Below are 19,393 nucleotides of genomic sequence, written 5' to 3'. Positions count from 1 at the left end.
CAGAGCTCCACTTTTGGCTTTTTGCTAGTTAATTGGAGATGAGATTTGTCTTCCAGTCTGGCTTTGAACCAGGATCCTCAGGTTTTAGCCACCCAAGTGTCTAGGATAACAGGCACAAGCCACCAGTGCCTGGCTTTTTTCTTTTTCTTTTCTTCTTTTTTAAAGAGAGGGGGGCAGGATAGAGTCTCCTGTGGGGTCTTGGGTGGCCTTGACCTTCTATCCTCCTGTCTCAGACTCCTGCATGGTAAGACTGGCAGGCATATGCTACCATATCCAGTTTATACATACCTTCCCCCACCCAGAAAAGAGAAACATTCTACCAAGAGGCCTGTTATTTTAAGGATTAGAAAATAAAATTCTCTGAAACTTGGGAGGGAACTTGGCACAGATAACTATGGACATTGAAAGCTGTGTCACAACCTTTTAGGTGGGCATGTCCTTGCTCTGTCACTTGTACCAAGAGCCCCTCTAGCCATGAAGTTCTGTGCTGAGGCTTCCAGTTGTCCCTGGGGTTGGGGCAGGTACCTCCTAGGGTGTCACATGTCATTTGTGGAGAATTAGGACTCAATCCTCAGGGAGAGGTAGAAGTGGGGAGAGAAGCTGAAATGCCAGCCTCTGGCCTCACACAAGGAAGAGCCCCAGAGTTTAGAAAGGCCAGAGGCTTAGGGGACAAGGAGTAGTATTTTTGTGCAGAGGAAGGACCGTGCATGCACACAGAGGCGCGTGCTCTATCACTGAGCTGCATCCCAGTACCACTGTGGCATCTAACCCCAGCCTTGCCTTGTTTTTCTCCAGTCCTGAACCAAGGCCGGGAAGAAAGGGATAGGATGAGTTTTTCCAAGCAGCTCAGTCTGAGAGTTGGCTTGCTTGTACCTGGAAATCTGGGCTCAAAAAGTAGGCATTCTTCTCAGGCCATCTTGTTCATGCAGTGTGTCTCTTTTGGTATTAAGCACTCTCCCTGTCGTAGCTCTCCCTCATCTCCTGGTTACAGATAAGGAAACCAAGGCCCAGACTGGTGACATCACTGGTCAATGTCCTCAAGGTAAATCAGAGGGCAGGGAAGGGCATTAGCTGCTATATAGTCACCTGGTAGCCTGAGCCAATGGGGGCCGGGGAGGGTGGTGTCAAAGGTACCGGAAGTAGAAAAGGCAGCCCCTGGGCCTAGGCCTTGAGAGGTACCCCCAGTTACAAGTACACAAGCTAGGCTGACAAGATCCTATATCAGGGTAGCTAGGTAAGGAGGTGTACAAAGAGAAAGAGGGGGAAAATAAGGTGTGGTTCATGCAGTATTCTATGGAGTGCCCGGGGTATTTATGTGTAACCCAGGAAGTGTATCCATTTTAAAGACTTATAGCATTGGGAAGTGTGAAGACAGTTTACAAAAAGAGAAAGGAGGGCTGGGAATGTGGCTTAGTGGTAGAGTGCTTGCCTAGCAAGCATGAAGCTCTGGGGTCAATTCCACATAATACAGAAAAAGCTAGAAGCGGTGCTGTGGCTCAAGTGGTAGAGTGCTAGCCTTGAGCAAAAGAAGCTCAGGGACAGTGTCCAGGCCCTGAGTTCAAACCCTGCTCTGGTGAGGGGTGGGGAGAGGGGTGATTCCTCTGTACTTGTCATATGAGGGACTTTGAACATGCCCCTGTATTCAGTATCCACTAAGCCTAAATTCCAAATGGCTTTTCCTCAAAGTGAAGCCCCCCCTCACACACACTTATTTCCTATATTCACAGAGGATAGAATTTATCTTATTTGAGCTTCACTACTTATGTTGCCTCTTCTTTATTCTTTGCTTTCTTCTCTGGACTTAAGCTGAAGGAGAGAGAGCTGATGTCTTGTTTAGGTCTATAGACAAAGCCATACAGCTTCTGGTACTTGAACCAATATGTGGTGAAAGTAGCTGGAGACCTACTGTCAGATTTGCATAGCAAAGGGGGAAGGGATGGGACCTCTGTCTCTACTCCTTGGCCGAGTCGCTCACACATAGCTCTCAACCCCTGAAGGACACCCTTGCACAATCTAGTTCCCAGGTCAGCTAGAGGCCACATGCTGCTAGATCCTTACTACCTAGCTCCACTGGGCTCTAAATGCCCGGTGGGTTGTTGTTGTTGTTTATGTATTTATTTAAGTTAGTGCCCGTACTGGGGCTTGAACTCACGGCACTGTCCCAGAACTTTTTTGCTCAAGGCTAGTGCTACCTACCACTTGAGTCACAACTCCACTTCCGGCTCCTTTTGGAAGTTAACTGGAGATAAGCATCTCACTGACTTTCCTTCTAGTCTGGCTTCAAACTAGGATCCTTAGATCTCAGCCTCTTGCATAGCTAATATTACAGGCTTGAACGCCCAGCCTGAGCCTTTTTGCTTCAGGCTAGTGCTCTACCACTTGGCTACAGCTCCACTTCCAGCTTTGTGCTGGCTAAGAGATAAGAATCTTAGGGAATTTCCTGCCCAGGCTGTCTTTGAACTCCCGAGTAGTTTAGGATTACAGATGGGAAGCAACCCTGCTCCTAAATGCATGTTGAATGAATGTATGGCCTTTGGAAATCCATCCTCCTGTTTTTGGCTGCTGGCAAGCTCGTTCTGTTCATCATTGGAACCCAAGTGCCTCTGAAAAGCAGTTCCACATCCGGTGGGAACTTGTTAGAAATGCAAATTTATCAAGCCCACTCCAGACCTATTGAATTAGAAACTGGGAGTGAGGCCCAGTTACAAGCTCTCCTAGGAGATAGATAGTCACAGGGCTAAAGTTTGTGATCTCTTGCTTGCAGATTTGGGTTCATTATTCTTTTTTTTTTTTCCATTCCATTGTATTATGTTTTAGCAACTTTTCTTTTAGTGCAGTCTGTTTCCCTTTCTTGCAAATAGCTAAGTCCAGTCCAGCCAGTTCTTCCCATTCTGCAGAGAAAAGTGAAGAATTAACTCAGCAAGTAACTGATAGTGGGAGGGCTAAAAGCCATGCTACCTTCTAGTGTCAAGATGTCCAGGTGGCATTCAGAAACCTGGCAGGTTTCTGAAGATCTGAAAACTGGCATGTGTGGGGGGGCGGAGTGCGTGCGTGCGTGCGCACTTGCACAGCTTGAGAGACTGGGCACTGTCCTTGAACTTTTTTGCTCAAGGTTAGCACTTTACCACTTGAGCCACAGTTGGAGATAAAGAGTCCCACAGACTTCCTTGCCTGGACTGGCTTTGAACCACCATCCTCCTTAGATCTCAGTCTCCTGAGTAGCTAGGATTACAGGCTTTACCTCTCCTCCCCACCCCCAGTAGTCGCAGCCTTGGCCCTGAGTTCAGACGACCTGTGGGGTCACGTCCCCAGCACCCCCATCAGCGCACGCACGCTGCCTTGGGAAGGAGCTGGGGTGCTGTCCCCTCTCCAGTTGCTTGCCCAGCGCGCCCCGCCCCCTTCCTCCTTCCTCTCGGGTAGGCTCTGGGCATCCATCAGCCTGTTAATTGCACTAATTAGAGATCGCGGAGGTGTTAATTGGAAAACCCTGGTATTGTGCCTGTTTGAGGAAGAAAACGTCAATAAAAATTAATTGATGAGTTGGCAGGGCGGGCTGCACGGGTTCGCTGCGAGGAGAAGGGTGTCGAGGCAAATGTTACAACTCAGATTAACCGATTGTTAATTAAAAAGCTATGGTAATTAATACTCCCAACGCCATATGGGGCCGCGAAAAGGCATGAAAGGTTTCCCCACATGGGGGGCCCCCAGACTCCCTCTCCCCTCCCAAAGCACCCTAGGCCTTGGGTCACCCTTTGGCCCCAAAGTAATGGGGTTCTCACTTCCGGACAGGGCGGACCCCGGCGAGATCCCAGAAGGCGTCACAGCTTTGGGGCCACCTGGGCCCTTCTGAGAGGCAGGAGCCTCAGGGGGATCCCCCGAGGGCGCCAGAGGCTCCCCCCACCCCCACCCCGGAAGAGGCAACTGTGGCTTCTAACCCAGCTTCCTTCCGACAGCACGTGCTGTCAGCGCAGGGCCTGGCCGGGCTCCCTTCGTGCCTTGGCTCTCCCACGGGAGACTCCACAGAAACCACGCACCACCCCACGCAACAGGCTGTGGTGAGAGTAGCAGCCCCAGCTTCAGGGTCCTGGAAAGATCTCCGGCGTCCCATCTGTGAAAAGCAGCCCAGAGCCTTGGGAAAGGGGCGGTGACTTGCCCAAGGCCATGCAGTTGGGTTTTGGAAACAGGTGGGCTCATCGCAGAGCTTCTGCCCCTGTGCCGAAGGTGGGCCCTGGGGCTCCTTGGAAAGGAAGGGGGTGATGGGGGATGAAACGAGGTTCAGGAGGGTAGGGAATGTGTGGAGAAGACTGAAAGATGGCAGCCTGCCCCACCCCCCTTTACAGGGCGCATCTCTTCATTGGAGCCCATTGGGAGAAGAGATTGTATTCATGACTCCAGGGGCTCTTTGCTGGACTAGGAAGTTTTGCCCCAGCAGCTCCCAAGTCAGAAGAGACCTTCAAACAACCTTTCTGAGCAGAGAAGGGAAACTGAGGCTCAAGAGACCCCGGAAGGCAAAGATGTACAGTTAATTGTGGCTGAGCCTAGGCCCTGGCCTTTATCCTAACAGTCGGGCTCCCACCCCCCATCTGCCACGAAGTTACAGGGTACTGACACCCAAGCCTCCCAGACCCCCACATACACAACTCCACCCACCCCTGCAGTTCCTAGCTGGCCAAGGGGGGCCTCAGGCACTAGCACCCAGTCTCACACAGTGTGGGGAAACACCCTGTAGAGCGGTGGGTGGGAGGCTGAGGCTGGCAGTGTGCTTGGATCCCAGCACTGAGGATGCAGAGTGCCTGCCATACAAGTTTGGAGGGGAGGGTGTTGGTGGGTGGGCAGGAGTATGGAAGGAAGTATCTGGGTGTGTGTCAGTGGGGCGAAGGCCCCGCCCCGGGAAAGGGCAGAGCATGCCACACAGGAATTAATGCCATTCATACACCCTGCGGAAATGACTTTTCAAAATGCATATAATCTCAAGCATGCAAATGAGAGGCTTGCTTCACCCTGTTTAATATGAATGATCAGCCCTTGAATAGCTATTATTACACGCCACATTGCAGCAATTATGTTGTTCTCTGGGTGTCTCTCTATGCCGCCCCCCCCCCCCCCCCCAGTGAAAAGACAGGAAAGAAAAAGACACCTCTATTTGCATCTTCCTGGCCTTTATTCTCCCTTTTTCAAACTTGCTGTCTGATCTAAACTTTCTGGTGTCCCCGTGAATGTTAGAAGGAACCTGTCTCCTTTACCCCAGGGAAATCACTGCAGGGATTCTCCGGGGGGGCTTTCTCCAGTGTGTGCTCACACCCCTGAGGCTCTGGGCTTTGTCCCCTGGGGCCCAGGACTTTCAGATCTCTGAGCAGCTAGACTGGGCTTCAGTGCTGGCAGCTGCTTTCCCACCCCCACTGGGGCCGGGATTGGGGAAAAGGGAGATCCGTGTGGGCCCCTGCTGCCTTCCCCTCCCCCCCTCCCCTGTAGCTGGGGCTCAGGCCTGAGTGGGGAAGTCACTCCTGCAGGCTCCAGGGTGGGTGGCTGCAGGGAAGGGGGTTGGAACCCTGTGCTGTGGTGGGTGGAGGATGGCGCCCACCCCATCCATCATTTGGCAGCCACTAGCCCTGGGGCTGACATGGCCATTAAGGCCTAAGACCAAGTACTCAATCTCTTCCGAACCGTCACCCCCATCCTGGCCCAACTCAGAACTCCTGCGTGGGAACAGCAGCTGAGGGAACCCACAGGGAGAACTGCAGGGGCACTGGGACTCCCAGCAGGCCTTACAGATCCACTGGGAAGGGACATCAGAGGGACGGGAGCAGCGGTGTAGCTCCCTAGCAATGTGTCCATGCCGTCTGTCCTCTGTCTTCCCCTCCAACCCCAGAGCTGCTTCTTACCTCTCCACTTCCAGCAGGGATAAAAACAGCAGGTGGCCTAGTGCAGAGAATTTGGGAGTGGAAGGGGGACCCTCTTGGGGGTGAGCTATCCTCTGGGGAACAAAGGGGGAGAGGGAAAGGAATCCCCTTATCTTCCTGCTTCTCCCCAGATCTATTACCAAAGATCCTCATTCACCTAGTGGGTTAAGAGGGCTTCTGAACCAAAAAAAAGAACACTGGCTAGCTTTCCAGGGCCTTACTGTATGCTTTTATCTAGGCAAGTCATTAACCTCTGAACAGGGTCTCTACCCTTAATCACAATTAAGGTAGGTGGAGAAGAGGCTGGTGAGGCTTATTCTTCCAGGGACCTTGTATGCCAGTTCTCTTTACTCCTCAAAGGACTAAGAGGGAGGGCTAGGAAGGAGGCTCAGTGGTAGAATGCTTGCCTTGAATGCATAAGGCCCTGGGTTCAATTCCTCAGCACCACATAAACAGAAAAAGCCGGAAGTGGCACTAGCCTTGAGCTGAAGAGCTGAGGGACAGTGCCCAGACCCAGAGTTCAGGCCCCACGACCTACCAAAAAAATAAAAAAAGGATGAAGAGGCCTGGCGTAAATAGTTCACACACAGTAGACACCAACCACCTTCTGTTGAATTGAAATCCACGGTTCTCTCAAGGGGTGATAGCTTTGGGGACTCTGGCATTTTGTGAATTTGAGAACAGCTTTTCTTGGGTATCATCACCTCCGGCCCCATACTGGCTTTAGGCTTGCTGTGTAGCTCAAGCTGGCCTCAACTTCAAAACCCTGTTGCCAAACCCTCCCTCCCAAGTGCTGCAGTGCTGGCATTACAGGTGTGAACTACTAGCTCAGGACTGGGAACAGCTTTCCCTATTTTTATTGCTGTCTGTGTGCACAAACCTGTGGGATATTGGGCTTCCATGATTGATGTAGGCCACCTGCTCCTCACAGCCCAGGTCCATCCCAGTCACATTTTTTTTTTTTTTAAGATGTTAGTCCTGGGGCTTCAACTCAGGGCCCAGGAACTGTCCCTGAGCCTCTTTGTGCTAAGGCCAGCACTCTACCACTTGAGCCACAGCACCATTTCGGCTTTTTCTGTGTATGTGATACTGAGGAATTGAACCCAGGGCTTCATGCATGCTAGGCAAGCACTGTACCACTGAGCCACATTCCCAGCCCCCCCCCCCCCTCCAGTCACAGTGTTCATGTAGAAGTTCTGGTGTGTCTGTGAGGAGGGGACTGCTGATGGATTGATTTGGTGCTGGAGATGGAGCCCAGGCCTTCGAGCATGCAAACCTCTCTCATCACCAAACTGCACCACCAGCATCCTTTTTTCCTTCTTTAAAGTGGGTGTGATAGAACCTCTTCTCCGGTGGGGGAATGGTGGGCCTATACTACTAAGTAGTAGTTTTGACTGTCTACTTTGAGTAAGATGCTGGCCTGAGGGTAGGAGCGAAGAAGATGAGAAGTGGGCCTAGGGCCACTGCTGCCTCCTGTTGGGGACAGGGTGGGACCAATGGCTGCGGCCTTAACTATCACTTGTTGATTAGGGGTTGTCCTGAGTAAACAGGCCCTACCCTGTACCCTGAGGGAACTCCGGATCCAGTGTGCAGTCCACCGCTGGGGGGAGGGGGGGCAGCGAGTAGGACAGCCTTCCGGAAGATCCCAGCAAAATAGTTCTCCGTTTCATACCCTGACCTAGAAGGCCCTGATCTCGAGTGAGAGGCCAGAACTGGGTTAGGACCCCCACAAAGGTTGGGGCCAGGACTCCTCTGCCTGGGAGAGGGGTGGCATTAAGAGGGACCCCCACCCAACCTCCCTCTAGGAAGCTGAGGGAGTACAGGGGTTGGCAATGGTGCTGGCTGTGTGGTTGGGTAAAACCTTACGATCCCGTCTAGAGTCTCAGCCCCTTTCCTTTCCTCCCCTCATCTCCTCTCCAGGTCCCGCTAGAACGACATGATGGTGGAATCCGCCTCAGAGACAATCAGGTCTGCTCCATCTGGTCAGAACGGCGTGGGCGGCCTCTCTGGGCAGACCGATGGCGGGGCTGGGGCTGCGGGCACAGCTGCAGGCAGCACCGGCAGGGATGGCACAGGTAGGGACACGGCAGGCAGCGCAGACAGCAATGGAGAGATGAGCCCCGCGGAGCTCCTGCACTTCCAGCAGCAACAGGTAGGAGATGGCGCCCTGCCCACCCTTCCTCTTCTCTCCCCTCCCCTCCCAACCTCTTCCCATCCCTCCCAGCCTCCCATCATTCTCGGCCTCCAGATCCTGAGGTAGTTCAGTCAGTGTTCCTAAGAGAGGAGCAGGACTGGGGGGTCTGAGTTCATGGAGCTTGGGAGAGCCCTAAAAGTACCATAAAAAAAGGCCCATATCTGGCCAGCAGCAGGCTTGAGAGAGAGTACATTAACATGGAGGGGGTGTCCATAGGGTTATCTTTTTGTGTTTCTTTTTCTTTTTTCTTTTATTTTCGGTGTAATACTGGGGCTGGTATTTTGGGTGTAATACTCAGGGACTGAGCTTTGTTACTTGTTACTCAAGACTAGCAACACTCTACCACTGGAATCATTACCCCCCCCTTCTTGCTTTTTGCTGGTTAGTTGAAGATAAGAATGTTAATTGTAGATAAGACTTTTCTACCCTGACTGGCTTGGAACTATAGCATCCTCAGATCTCAGCCTCCTGAGTAGCTAGGATTTCAGGTGTGATCCACTAAGCGCCCAAGGATGTCTTTATTTGTCTAATAAAATAGTCTCTACCTCCCATACTCCAGTCAGATCCCTAGTCTGAGCCCAAAAGAGATTATAGTTCCTGGTGTGGGGAGGGGAAGGGGAGAGGGGAGGCAAAGGCAGGCCTCTTTTAGGTTCCCTGGGAAGCTCCTTGGTGTTCTTTCTGCCCTACCTGGAAACACAGGGTTCAGGAGTTTAGGACCAGCCTCTGAGAAAAGCACTAGTGCTAGGGTGGGGAGCCTGTTTGGGTGGCAACTGAACAGGGGGCCCCTGGGTCCCAGCTCCACCTGGAATGGGGGTGGGGGGACTGGGCTTGACAAGTTGAAGAGAACCGGCCCAGCCAGCTTGAGCTTTGGTTGAGATTCTTGTCTTTGATTTTCTCCTCTGATCATAGCTTGGTAGCTGGGGGGCTCTTCTGAGAGGGTGGAAAAGCAGGATCTTGTACCCTCTTCCCTCCCAGTGCCCTCATTCCCACTCAGCTGTGTACCCAGTTCCTTCCTTATCCCTTCCAGGCAACTGCGCTCTCACTCCACCCCAGATGGTCATGTTATCCCACAAGGGGTGTGCTCTCTCGCTGCTGCTCAGTGGGCACTAAGGCAGGAATGAAGAAACCCTAGGCTGAGTTCCTTTCACTGCCTAACAGCTGTGTGTGACACTTTGATCTGTGGCACCTTTAGCCCTTGCCTAGCTAGCTTGGGGACTGAAGTACTGGGTTATTAGGCTTCAGTGCTATGAGACCCCTTACTACAGCACTGTGGCTGGAACTCAGAGCCTCATACTCTTTCTTGCTTAGCTTTTTTTTTTTTTTTTTGGGTCCGGTCATGGGGCCTGAACTCTGGGCCTGGGCGCTGTCCCTCAGCTCTTCAGCTCAAGGCTAGCGCTCTACCACTTGAGCCACAGCGCCACTTCCGGCTTTTTTCTTTTTGCTTATGTGGTGCTGAGGAATCGAACCCAGGGCCTCGAGCATGCAAGGCAAGCGCTCTACCACTGAGCCACCTTCCCAGCCCATCTTTCTTGCTTAGCTTTGACACTCAAGGCTGTTGCTCTACCACTGGAGCTACATACACTTTGTCCAGCTTTTTGGTGGTTAATTGGAGGGAAGAGTCTCATGGACTTCTTTGCCCAGCTGGCTTTGAACTGTGATCCTTATTAGATTTTAGCTTCCTGAGAAGCTGATTACAGGTCTGAGTCACCGGTGCCCAGGGTGACTTGCCAGAATGTGTATGTGAACAGAATCAAGAACTTTTTCAAAATCACTGGATCTTGTCAACTAGGAGACTAAAGCTGGAGGGCCTGGATCCTTTCCCTGGGGAAGAAGGTCTTTGGGACTTTGTGGGTGAAGAAGTGAGATCCCTGGGGGAAGATACCCACTGAATCTGTGCAGTCTTCAGGGACAGAAATCCTACCTTTATTAAAGAACTATACAAAAGTCCAAATGTGTTAGGGGGAAGGAGGTGAGGAGATAGCAAAACTGGGAAGTTGTTTCTTTTAACAACTGACTTAAAGTGAAGCATGACCACAGCTCTCTGGGTAAGTGAGGAGATGTTTTTGGGGTGGGGAGGGATGGAACTGTCTGTACGCATCGGGTTTCTCAGTTCTGCGTTACACATGAACCATGTCTTCCCATCCGTAGCCCACGTTCCAGTTATTCCTGTTTGTTTTGGGGAATATCCCAAGGTCCTGGAAAATCTTGTATCAGTTTCACAAATAAACTGGGGTGGGGATTTGGAGGCAGGCAAGAGGGCTGTTTTATCCATTTGGGCTCACTATGGGCATAGCCAAGGAAAATATTTGAGACTTAAAAAAAAAAAAAAAAAGTTTTGTTGGCTTCAAACTATGAAAAAGAGCTCTGCAAAATTAAAATTACAAAAATTTCAATCAAACAGTCTATGGGCCATCCCACCCCTCCCTCCCCGCCCCCAGTATTTGAATAAGGCTTTTAAAGGAGTTTAGGGTAACACTTGCTAGTACCCCAATGATAAGTATACTTATTTGTAGGGTAAGCACCTGTGGAAAAGAGAGCCTGGTCTCTTTTTTATTTCAGCCCCAAGCAAGAAGTCCTTAGAAGGCCTCTTCCACATTCATTACATAGACTCATCATCTCGGTGGGGGCGAGGTGAATATCATTATTCCCAAGTTCAGCCAGAGATAGATAGCAGTTTTTGCAGGGGGTAGAAAGGCCACAGCTAGACCTGTCTCCAGGTTCCTAGTTCAGGGCTTCACACACAGGGCACAGTTCTCTATGGGACCTGACAAGGGTGATTCTCATATGTAGTAGTAGGTACTGTATAGATGTGTGTTGATACTGGAAGGGTTTCTTCAGACAGCAAGAAGCAACTCCATGTTGAGCATCAGTGTCTAATCCTAATTTCTCAGAAGGCTGAGATTTCAGCATTGAGGTTTGAAGCCAATATGGGCAAGAAAAGTCTATAAGAATCTTACTTCTGGGGCTGGGGAGGTGACTCAGTGGTAGAGCGCTTGCCTTGCATGCATGAGGCCCTGGGTTCGATTCCTCAGCACCACATATGCAAAAAGAAAAAAGCCGGAAGTGGCGCTGTGGCTCTAGTAGTACAGCGCTAGCCTTAAGCTGAAGAGCTGAAGGACAGCGCCCAGGCCCAGAGTTCAGGCCCCATGACTGGACCCAAAAAAAAAAAAAAAAAAAAAAAGAATCTTCTATTTCCCCCCGAAAAAGGCAGAAGTGGAGACATGGAGATAGGGCTTATGTGGTAAAGTGCCAGGCTTGAGCAAAAAGCTAAGGGACAGCTCTCAGACCATGAATTTAAGCCTCAGTACTAGCACACACATGTGTGCACTCACATGTGCACACACACGCGTGTGCATGCGCACACACACACAAAAGCAAAAGCAATCCTTTGGACAAGGGGTGTGGCTCATTTAGTAGAGCACTTGCTTAGCAAGTGCAAGGCCTAGAATTCAATTGCTGATACTACAAAAGTAAAATATAAAAGAGACTTCTCCCTCCTGCCTCTTCCTCTTACAAATAATTATTTTGATCATCATTATTATTTTATTTTTTGCCAGTCCTGGGGCTTGGACTCAGCACTTGGTCACTCTACCACTTGAGCAACAGTGCCCCTTCCAGCCTTTTCTGTTTATGTAGTACTAAGGAATCGAACCCAGGGCTTCATGCATGTTAGGCAAGCTTTACCACTAAGCCACATTCCCAGCCCAAATTATTTTTTAAAAAATGGGTGCCAGTGGCTGTTGCCTATAATCCTAGCTACTCAGGAGGCTGAGATCTGAGGATCGTGGTTCAAAGCCAGTCTGGGCAGGAAAGTCTATGGGACTCTTTATCTCCAGTTTACCATGAAACAGCCAGAAGTGGAGCTGTGGCTTGACATGGTAGAGCACTAGCCTTGAGTGAAAATGCATAGGGACAGCACCCAGGCCCTGAGTTCAAATCCCATGACTGACAAAAAACACCCCAAAGGGCTGGGAAGGTGGCTCAGTGGTAGAGCACTTGCCTTGCATGCATGAGGCCCTGGGTTTGATTCCTCAGCACCACATAAGCAAAAAAGAAAAAAGCCAGAAGTGGCGCTGTGGCTCAAGTGGTAGAGCGCTAGCTTTGAGCTGAAGAGCTGAGGGACAGCGCCCAGGCCCAGAGTTCAGACCTCACGACCGGACCCAAAAACAAAACAAAACAAAAAAATACCCAAAGAACTTTAAAGCCAGGTGTCATGTCAGAGTGTCCATCCTCATAGGGTGAGGAAGCCATGGACCCAGCACTATGTTTCCTGTCTTTCTCGGACCCTCCTGGGGTCTCCAAGCCCCTCTCCCTTCATTTCTGTTGGTCTGTTCCAGGTAAACAAGCCCTGGAAAAAGCAGTCCTGGCCTTCAGGAGTAATGAGTTGACCAAGAAGAGACAAAGACAGGGCAAATCAAAAGTCAGCCGGGCAGGCGGGTGACCCGACTTTAGGCTGAGACAAGCAGGGCCAGCAGCCTTTCCATGCAACGGCAGGCTGACCCAGCTCAGCGGCCAGGCCAGGTCTAGCTAGACAGAGGGTCCTTGGCTGGCTGCTGTTAGTTCAGCGTTCCCAGCACCCTTACTGATAAGTGACAGAGCCGCTGGAGTACTGAGCTCCAGTCTGTCCTTGAGGCTTTCTGATACTTGGGGAGACCCTGCCATGAGCTGAGGTATTGCGGGGAGGGGCTGTGGCCCTCAGAGGACTCAGTCACTCAGCAGGTAGCCATTGATTCTGTACCTGTCCTAGCACTGAGTGGGCCAGCTGGACTTGAAGTCCTCTGCAGCTGTCCCAGTAGCGCTTGGATACATGGTCCCCTCTCTCTCCAAGGCAAGTAGCTCCTACCCTGCTGGACCCTTTCCTGCCTTTTACCCCACATGAGGGATGGTTTCTCTGAAAGTGGCTTTTACATTTTTGGTGTGTGTTACACGGTACTGGGGCTTACACTCAGGGTCCAGACCTCTGTCCCTTAGCTTTTTCAAAAGCTCAGGGCTAGCATGCTACCACTTGAGCCACGGACGGCTCCACGTAGGGTTTTTTGGTGGTTAATTGGAAATAAGAGTCTCACAGACTTTCCTGCCTGGGCTGGCTTCAAACTATGATCGTCAGCTTGGAGCCTTTTGAGTAACCAAGAATATAATCCTGAATGCACCAATACACAGCTTTTGGTTTTACCTTTTATCTTAATCTAGTATCCATGTAAAAATGTTCCCCATACCCAGGGGCCCTAGATAGATCCTTTGGGCTCTCTAATGAAGGGCAAGGAGGGTGAGGAAAAGTGTCTGCCAGATTTTGGAAGTGGAGTGTCTGGAAAGGTCTTAAAAGGCTGGTCTGCCACGCTGGAGGAGGGGGAGCTGAGCTGGTGATGGGGGCAGGCAGAAATGGGGGCAGGCAGAGCGGTCTGGCGGCTACTGAAAGGCATCCTGGGCCTCTGGAGTTCCAGTTCCCATTGTCCATGGGTTGCAGGGGTGACAGGTCAGGGAGGGTCACCAGAGAGTTGCCTAGTGTCTGGAAACTCCCACTGAAGTTGTCATGGCAACCAGGCCAAATCCCACCCCGTCCACATCCTGTGAGGGGATTCAAAAGGGTTTTGGAAGGGAAGGGTTCTGCACATTAATGGTCTTTTAACTTACCCCCTCCAAAGAGATTTGGGGGGGGGGTGTCAGAGTTGGGGGAGGGGAGAAGAAAGAAGACTTTTTTTCCTCCAGTTGGCCCTCCTCTGTCCAGACTAGGGAGATACGGTGGTGGGAAGGAGGTTCCCGGGGGGAAATCTCCCACCCCTACATGGTCAACAGTTGTCTGCCATCCTCTGGTAGGGTCCATTTCTCTTTTGGACTCCCAGCTTGATGCCTTGCCCTGGAGCCTTGCTCTTATCTCGGCTCCCACACCTACTGGCTCCTCCTTGTTCATCTGGAGACCAGGCCCCTCTCTCCTGGGGGTGGATGGAGGGGTGGGGCCCTCATACACTTCACCCTCTTTCATATTCACACCAGCTGCTGGGAAATCTTAGAAGCTAGCACCTCTGCTTAGGAATGGGTGGAGGAGGGCAGGTAAGAGGAGGGGGGAGGGCTGTAGACACTCACTCGTTGTCTTTTCTCATAGATATTAGATTAAAAGCCATTGTAAGAATTCCCTAGTCTGAGCTTGGCACTGGTGGCTCACACCTGTAATCCTAGCTACTCAGGAAGCTGAGATCTGAGGATCACAGTTCAAAGCCGGCCTGAGCAGGAAAGTCCGGCAGACTCTCCAATTAACCACCAGAAAACTGGAAGTGGTGCTGTGGCTAAAGTGGTAGAGGGCTAGCCTTGAGCTGAAGAGCTCAGGGACACTCCCAGGCCCAGAGTTCAAGTCCCACGACTGACCAAAAAAAAAAAAAAAAAAAAGAATTCCCTGGTCTGTAATCCTAGCTACACAGGAGCTTGTGATCTGAGGATCATGCTATGAAGCCAGCTCAAGCAGGAAAGTCCTGAGACGCTTCTCTCCAATAAACCAGTAAAAAGTTGGAAATGGAGCTGTGGCTCAAGTGGTAGTAGATGCACTAACCTTGAGTGAGGAACAATCTGAGCACCCAGATCCCAAGTTCAAGCCCAGGGAGAGGATAGACCCAGGGCTAGGAAGCAGGGGCACACATCTTTCCAGACCTCAGTTTCCTCAGGCTCCCAACAGGAAGCCTAACATAGAAGCCTCCCCCGCCTCTTTCTGGAGAAGGCACATGAGCATTTCTTCTGAGGACAGTGTCTTCGGATAAGGGTTGAAGTGGGGAGGGCCGCACCCCAGGCTCCTAGCGAGCTGCTTTCTCTTCTGTGGGGGGCATGGGAAAGTGGGAAAGAACCTGCATGCACCCTACTAAATCCCACTCTCACAACATCCTGCAGAGGTGACTAGGGTGAGGCAGATCAGGCGCCAGACCCACTTTGGCTGAATTCCACCATGAGAGAGGACAGCCACTGTGACCACGCTCACCTCTCTCCCTCCACCATGCATACCTTGCCTCTTTCCTTACTTGCATCAGTCAGATGCCCTTCCAGGCACTGATCCCCAGCCCTGTCTCTCCCAGTATCCTGAAGCTGGCCTAGGCGATGGCTGGGAGCTGAGCTGCTGAGGCTGGGTCACCATGCTGTGAAGCCTATCTGGGCAGTGCTGGTGACAGAGAGGAGAAAGGAGGCCTCCCGAGGATGGTTCCCAGGACCAGCTCCTTGGGGACAATGGGCAGGGATGGAGGAGGGTCCAGAGACCGCCACTGTGCACACAGGATGTATCTCCTACCCACGCGGGACTGTCTGTCTGCAGTGCGTTGCTGGTTTTCATTTTAATAGTTCTAATTTGAGAATGTGCCGATGTCATTTTTATGAGGTTGGTGTAAAAAAAATTTACTGCCTTTTCCAAAAAGCTTCTTTAAAAAAAAAAAAAATCCAAGGCTGGGGGGGTGGGGGTGGGGGTGGGAATGTGGAATCACTTCAGAGTTTTATGGTCTCCTCTACCTACCCCACCCTCCTTTAGTCTCATGTAATTTCCTCCTTCCTTCCTTCCTTCCTTCCTTCCTTCCTTCCTTCCTTCCTTCCTTCTTTTTCTTAATGTCCTTTTGCTAGAAGACAAAGTCTAGCTGGTCAAGAACTTGTGTTTCTCTAGGTCAGTGCCCTCCATGGTGCTGGTCACTGACCTGACCTCTGGTCCCACCTCCCTGATTTCCCTCTCCCCTCCCCCCCTCTGCTCCCTGAGGAGTTCAATTTTGAGGGATGGGTGTTTAGTTGAAGTCAAGGAATATTTATTAGACACCTGCTGTTTTGTAGCAGGGAATTAGGTATCTACCATTAAAGATTAATTAATCACTTTCTATTCAAAGTCCTCTATGTATCCATCTATCTGTCTGTCCATCTATGTTCCTATTTGATGTAACACCTGCACACCTCTGGGGCTACTTTGTTTTACTACACTAATCTTTATAATTTGTCTCTTTTTTTTTTTCCCAGTTGGGGGTTTGAACTCAGGGCCTGGGTGCTGTCCCTGAGCTCCTTTTTTCAAGGCCAGTGCTCTACCACTTTGAGCCACAGTGCCACTTCCAGTTTTCTTTTTTTTTCTTTTTTATTTATTTTTTATTGTGAAAATACTGTACAGAGGGGTTACAATTACATGGGCAAAATAATGAGTACATTTCTTTTTTTTTTTTTTTTTTTTTTTTTGCCGGTCATGGGGCCTGAACTCTGGGCCTGGGCGTTGTCCCTCAGCTCTTCAGCTCAAGGCTAGCGCTCTACCACTGGAGCCACAGCACCACTTCCAGCTTTTTTTTTTTTTTTTCTGTTTATGTGGTGCTGAGGAATCGAACCCAGGGCCTCATGCTTGCAAGGCATGCACTCTACCGCTGAGCTACCTTCCCAGCCCATGAGTACATTTCTTATCAAGCATTGTAGCCTCCTCCTTTGTTTCCCCTTCCCATCCACCCCCTCCCCCCAACACTTCCAGTTTTCTGGTGATTAATTGGAGATAAGAGTTTCATGGACTTTCCTGCCTGGGCTCACTTGAATTTTGATCATCAGATCTCAGCCACTTGAGTAGTCAGGATTACACCTGTGAGCCATCAGCCACTAGCCATTTATCTCTTGTTAGTGAGTGAGTGTGTGTGTATGTGTATGTGTGCACTTTTTTAATTTTTTATCTTTTTCCCTGTCGGGTGTGTGTGTGTGTGTGTGTGTGTGTACTTTTTTTATTTTTTATCTTTTTCCCTGTCGGTCATGGGCCCTGAACTCTGGGTCTGGAACTGTCCCTCAGCTCTTCAGCTCTAGGTTAGTGCTCTACCACTTGAGCCACAGTGCCACTTCCAGCCTTTTCTGTTTATATGGTGCTGAGGAATCGAACCCAGGGCATCATGCATGCAAGGCAATCACTCTGCCACTGAGCCACCTTCCCAGCCGTTTTTTTTTTTTTTTGTTTGTTTGTTTTTTTAAAATAGATTCTTGCCACATAGTCCAGGATGGCTTCAAACTCCCCATTCACCTGTGTCTACGACAGAGGCCTGGGGTTACAGGTGTGTGTTGCCTCACTTGGCAGGTCCTTTTAGTTTATTATGACCTCTTTCTTTAGTTTTTCCCACCTTGGGGCCTTGGTACCATCCATTTCTTCCACCTTAAATTGTACCCCTTAGGAAAAAAAGGCTTTTCTTGCTATAAGGTGTCTCCTCAGAGAGGCCTTTCCTGGCTACACATCCTAGGTGGCCTATCCTCTGCATAAGACTTACACAGAATCCAGGTTTCCTGTGTCTTTGCTTAGTGTTTATGGCTATCCAGTAGAAGGGAAGCCCCTCAATGGGAGGGCAGGGCGAGTAAGTGGTCCTCCCTAGCCACTCCTTTGATTATTGGCCAGTGACTTAGTAAATTACCCTGGGCCCTGGAGTAAAGTGACAGGCTCTCCTGGGAGTACTTCTAGGTTTGAGATGGGTGAGGGAGGCAGAACTCCTTCTAATCCTCCTGGTTAAACCCAGTGACAATTAATTCTCAGGACAATGTGGATGAAGCTGAATCCTACTTTTGTCAAAATTCCCAACAAAAAACTGGGGTGTGGTTTGTTTTGGCTGCCTCATTCCCCAATTCAGTGAAACAGTCTGGCACCAAGCTTTGTTAACGTCCACAGCCCTGAGCCCTCCTCCAGCAGAAATGTGGAGTGTGGTCTCATCCAGGAGGTGATTGACCACCCTTTCCCCCCCCCCCCCCGCTATCTCAAGATTCGGTTTTCTTTTCATAGGGGCCCCCATCTCTCTCATTGCTGTAGCTCTGCTTCCCTCCATCCCTGTGTCCTAGCTGCTTGCTGGGTACTGGATGCCATCCGTCATAAGCCATTTGTTCCTAATTGTGGAGATCCTGCTCATGACTTCTGAATGGGGTTGGGGGAAGGGAATTCAGCTTCATTAAGGAGACTGAGAAGTATGGGCTAGAAAAGGGTTTTGTTTGCAGAGTCTTGGTGATAGATTAATAACAGTTAAAATAGTTTTGTGGGTCCAGGACCTGCTGGGTGCTGTGTGTAAGGGCTCCATGTGGCATATGTTGTTCCTTGCACACATTTCCTGTGAAGGAAGTGTGAACTTGCTCCAGCATTACAAAGGGAAAATCTGAGGCTCAAACCCAGTGCTGGTTTTCATGCCTATAATCCTAGCTACTCAATGCAAACTGAGGATTGTAATTCAAAGCCAGGCCAGGCAGAAAAGTCTATGAGACTCTAATCTCTGATAAACCAGCCAAAAGCCAGAAGTAGAACTGTGGCTCAAATGGTAAAGTGTCATACCTAAGTGATAAAGTGCGGAAGCCCTGAGTTCAAGCCTTGGTATTGGCATGCGCCTGTGCACATGTGTGTGTTCACACACATAAACACCCCCCACCCAGGCTTAGCAGGCTGATCTGTCTTACCCAAGGTCACCCAGTGTCAAGGGGAGCCAGGATGACCCATGATTCAAGCAGTACTATATCTCCCCCCCACCCCCTACCACCCCAAGGAAAACTAGGCATTGTCCTCCAAACCACAGCACTGGACATGGTTTTAAATCCAAGACATGGAGAAAGAAAAGGAGGGGTAAGGACCAATGGCTGCCAGGTTTCCAATCTGTGTTTGTCTCTCTTCACCTCTCCCACTCCCCAGCTTTCCCTCTGTTGTTGTTGCTGTTGTTGTTCCTGGGGCTTGAACTCTGGGCTGTTCCTGAGCTCTTCAGCTCAAGGCTAGCCCTCTACTACTTGAGCCATAGTGCCACTTCCAGTTTTGTAGTGGTTTATTGGAGATAAGAGTCTCACAGACTTTCCTTGCCCAGGCTGGCTTTGAACTGTGATCCTCAGATCTTAGCTCCTGAGTAGCTAGGATCACAGGCATGAGCCACTGGTGCCTGGCATAAGCTTTCCTTCTGTTTCTGCAAGTTTTCCCAGGCTGGGAATGGGTGGCAAAGCTGGTGGCAGGCAGGGAGTGGGGCATGAAGCGGCGTCTTCATGGTGGGTGGCATGCCCAGGCCATCTGAGCAAAGGCATTCAGAGCCCAAGCTCCCATCAGTTGGCACACCAAGATGATCTTTAGGCTTCAAATGGTTCTGGGTCTCACACTGGTTCCAGGGCAAGCTGTAAGCACATTATATGTCAGGACACTGGTATCTGAGGTCAGCTTCCGAGTTCCAGGTGCTGGCTTGCAGGTGCTGAGCTGATGGTGAGTGAATGAAGCAAAGAATGAAGGGAGGAAAGGGCCTGGAAGTCAAGATTCCCAATTTCCAGAGGCCTCTGTAGGCCTTTCCAGCCTTTTCCTAGTGCAACCCAGGAGCAGCTCAGCTTTCTGCCT

General features: G+C 50.5%; 1 protein-coding gene across 12 annotated transcripts in view; it reads left to right on the top strand.

Moving 5' to 3' along the window:
• Positions 1–19,393, top strand: part of Foxp4 (forkhead box P4) — a 70,588-nt gene that overhangs the window by 29,047 nt on the left and 22,148 nt on the right. For 10 of the 12 annotated variants that reach the window (XM_070023785.1, XM_070023790.1, XM_070023792.1 and 7 more), the window contains one exon: positions 7,821–8,052. In XM_070023785.1, the coding sequence (XP_069879886.1) occupies positions 7,837–8,052 (216 nt within the window). In that variant the 5' untranslated portion in view covers positions 7,821–7,836. Of the gene's footprint in view, positions 1–7,820; positions 8,053–15,275; positions 15,382–17,030; positions 17,115–19,393 lie in introns of those variants that run through there. The other 2 variants (XM_070023794.1, XM_070023796.1) reach the window with 2 other exon arrangements.

Source organism: Dipodomys merriami, unplaced genomic scaffold (assembly GCF_024711535.1).
Source record: "Dipodomys merriami isolate MVZ:Mamm:240054 unplaced genomic scaffold, mDipMer1.0.p SCAF_16, whole genome shotgun sequence".
NCBI lineage: Eukaryota > Metazoa > Chordata > Mammalia > Rodentia > Heteromyidae > Dipodomys > Dipodomys merriami.
This window is presented reverse-complemented; position numbering and strand designations above follow the sequence as displayed.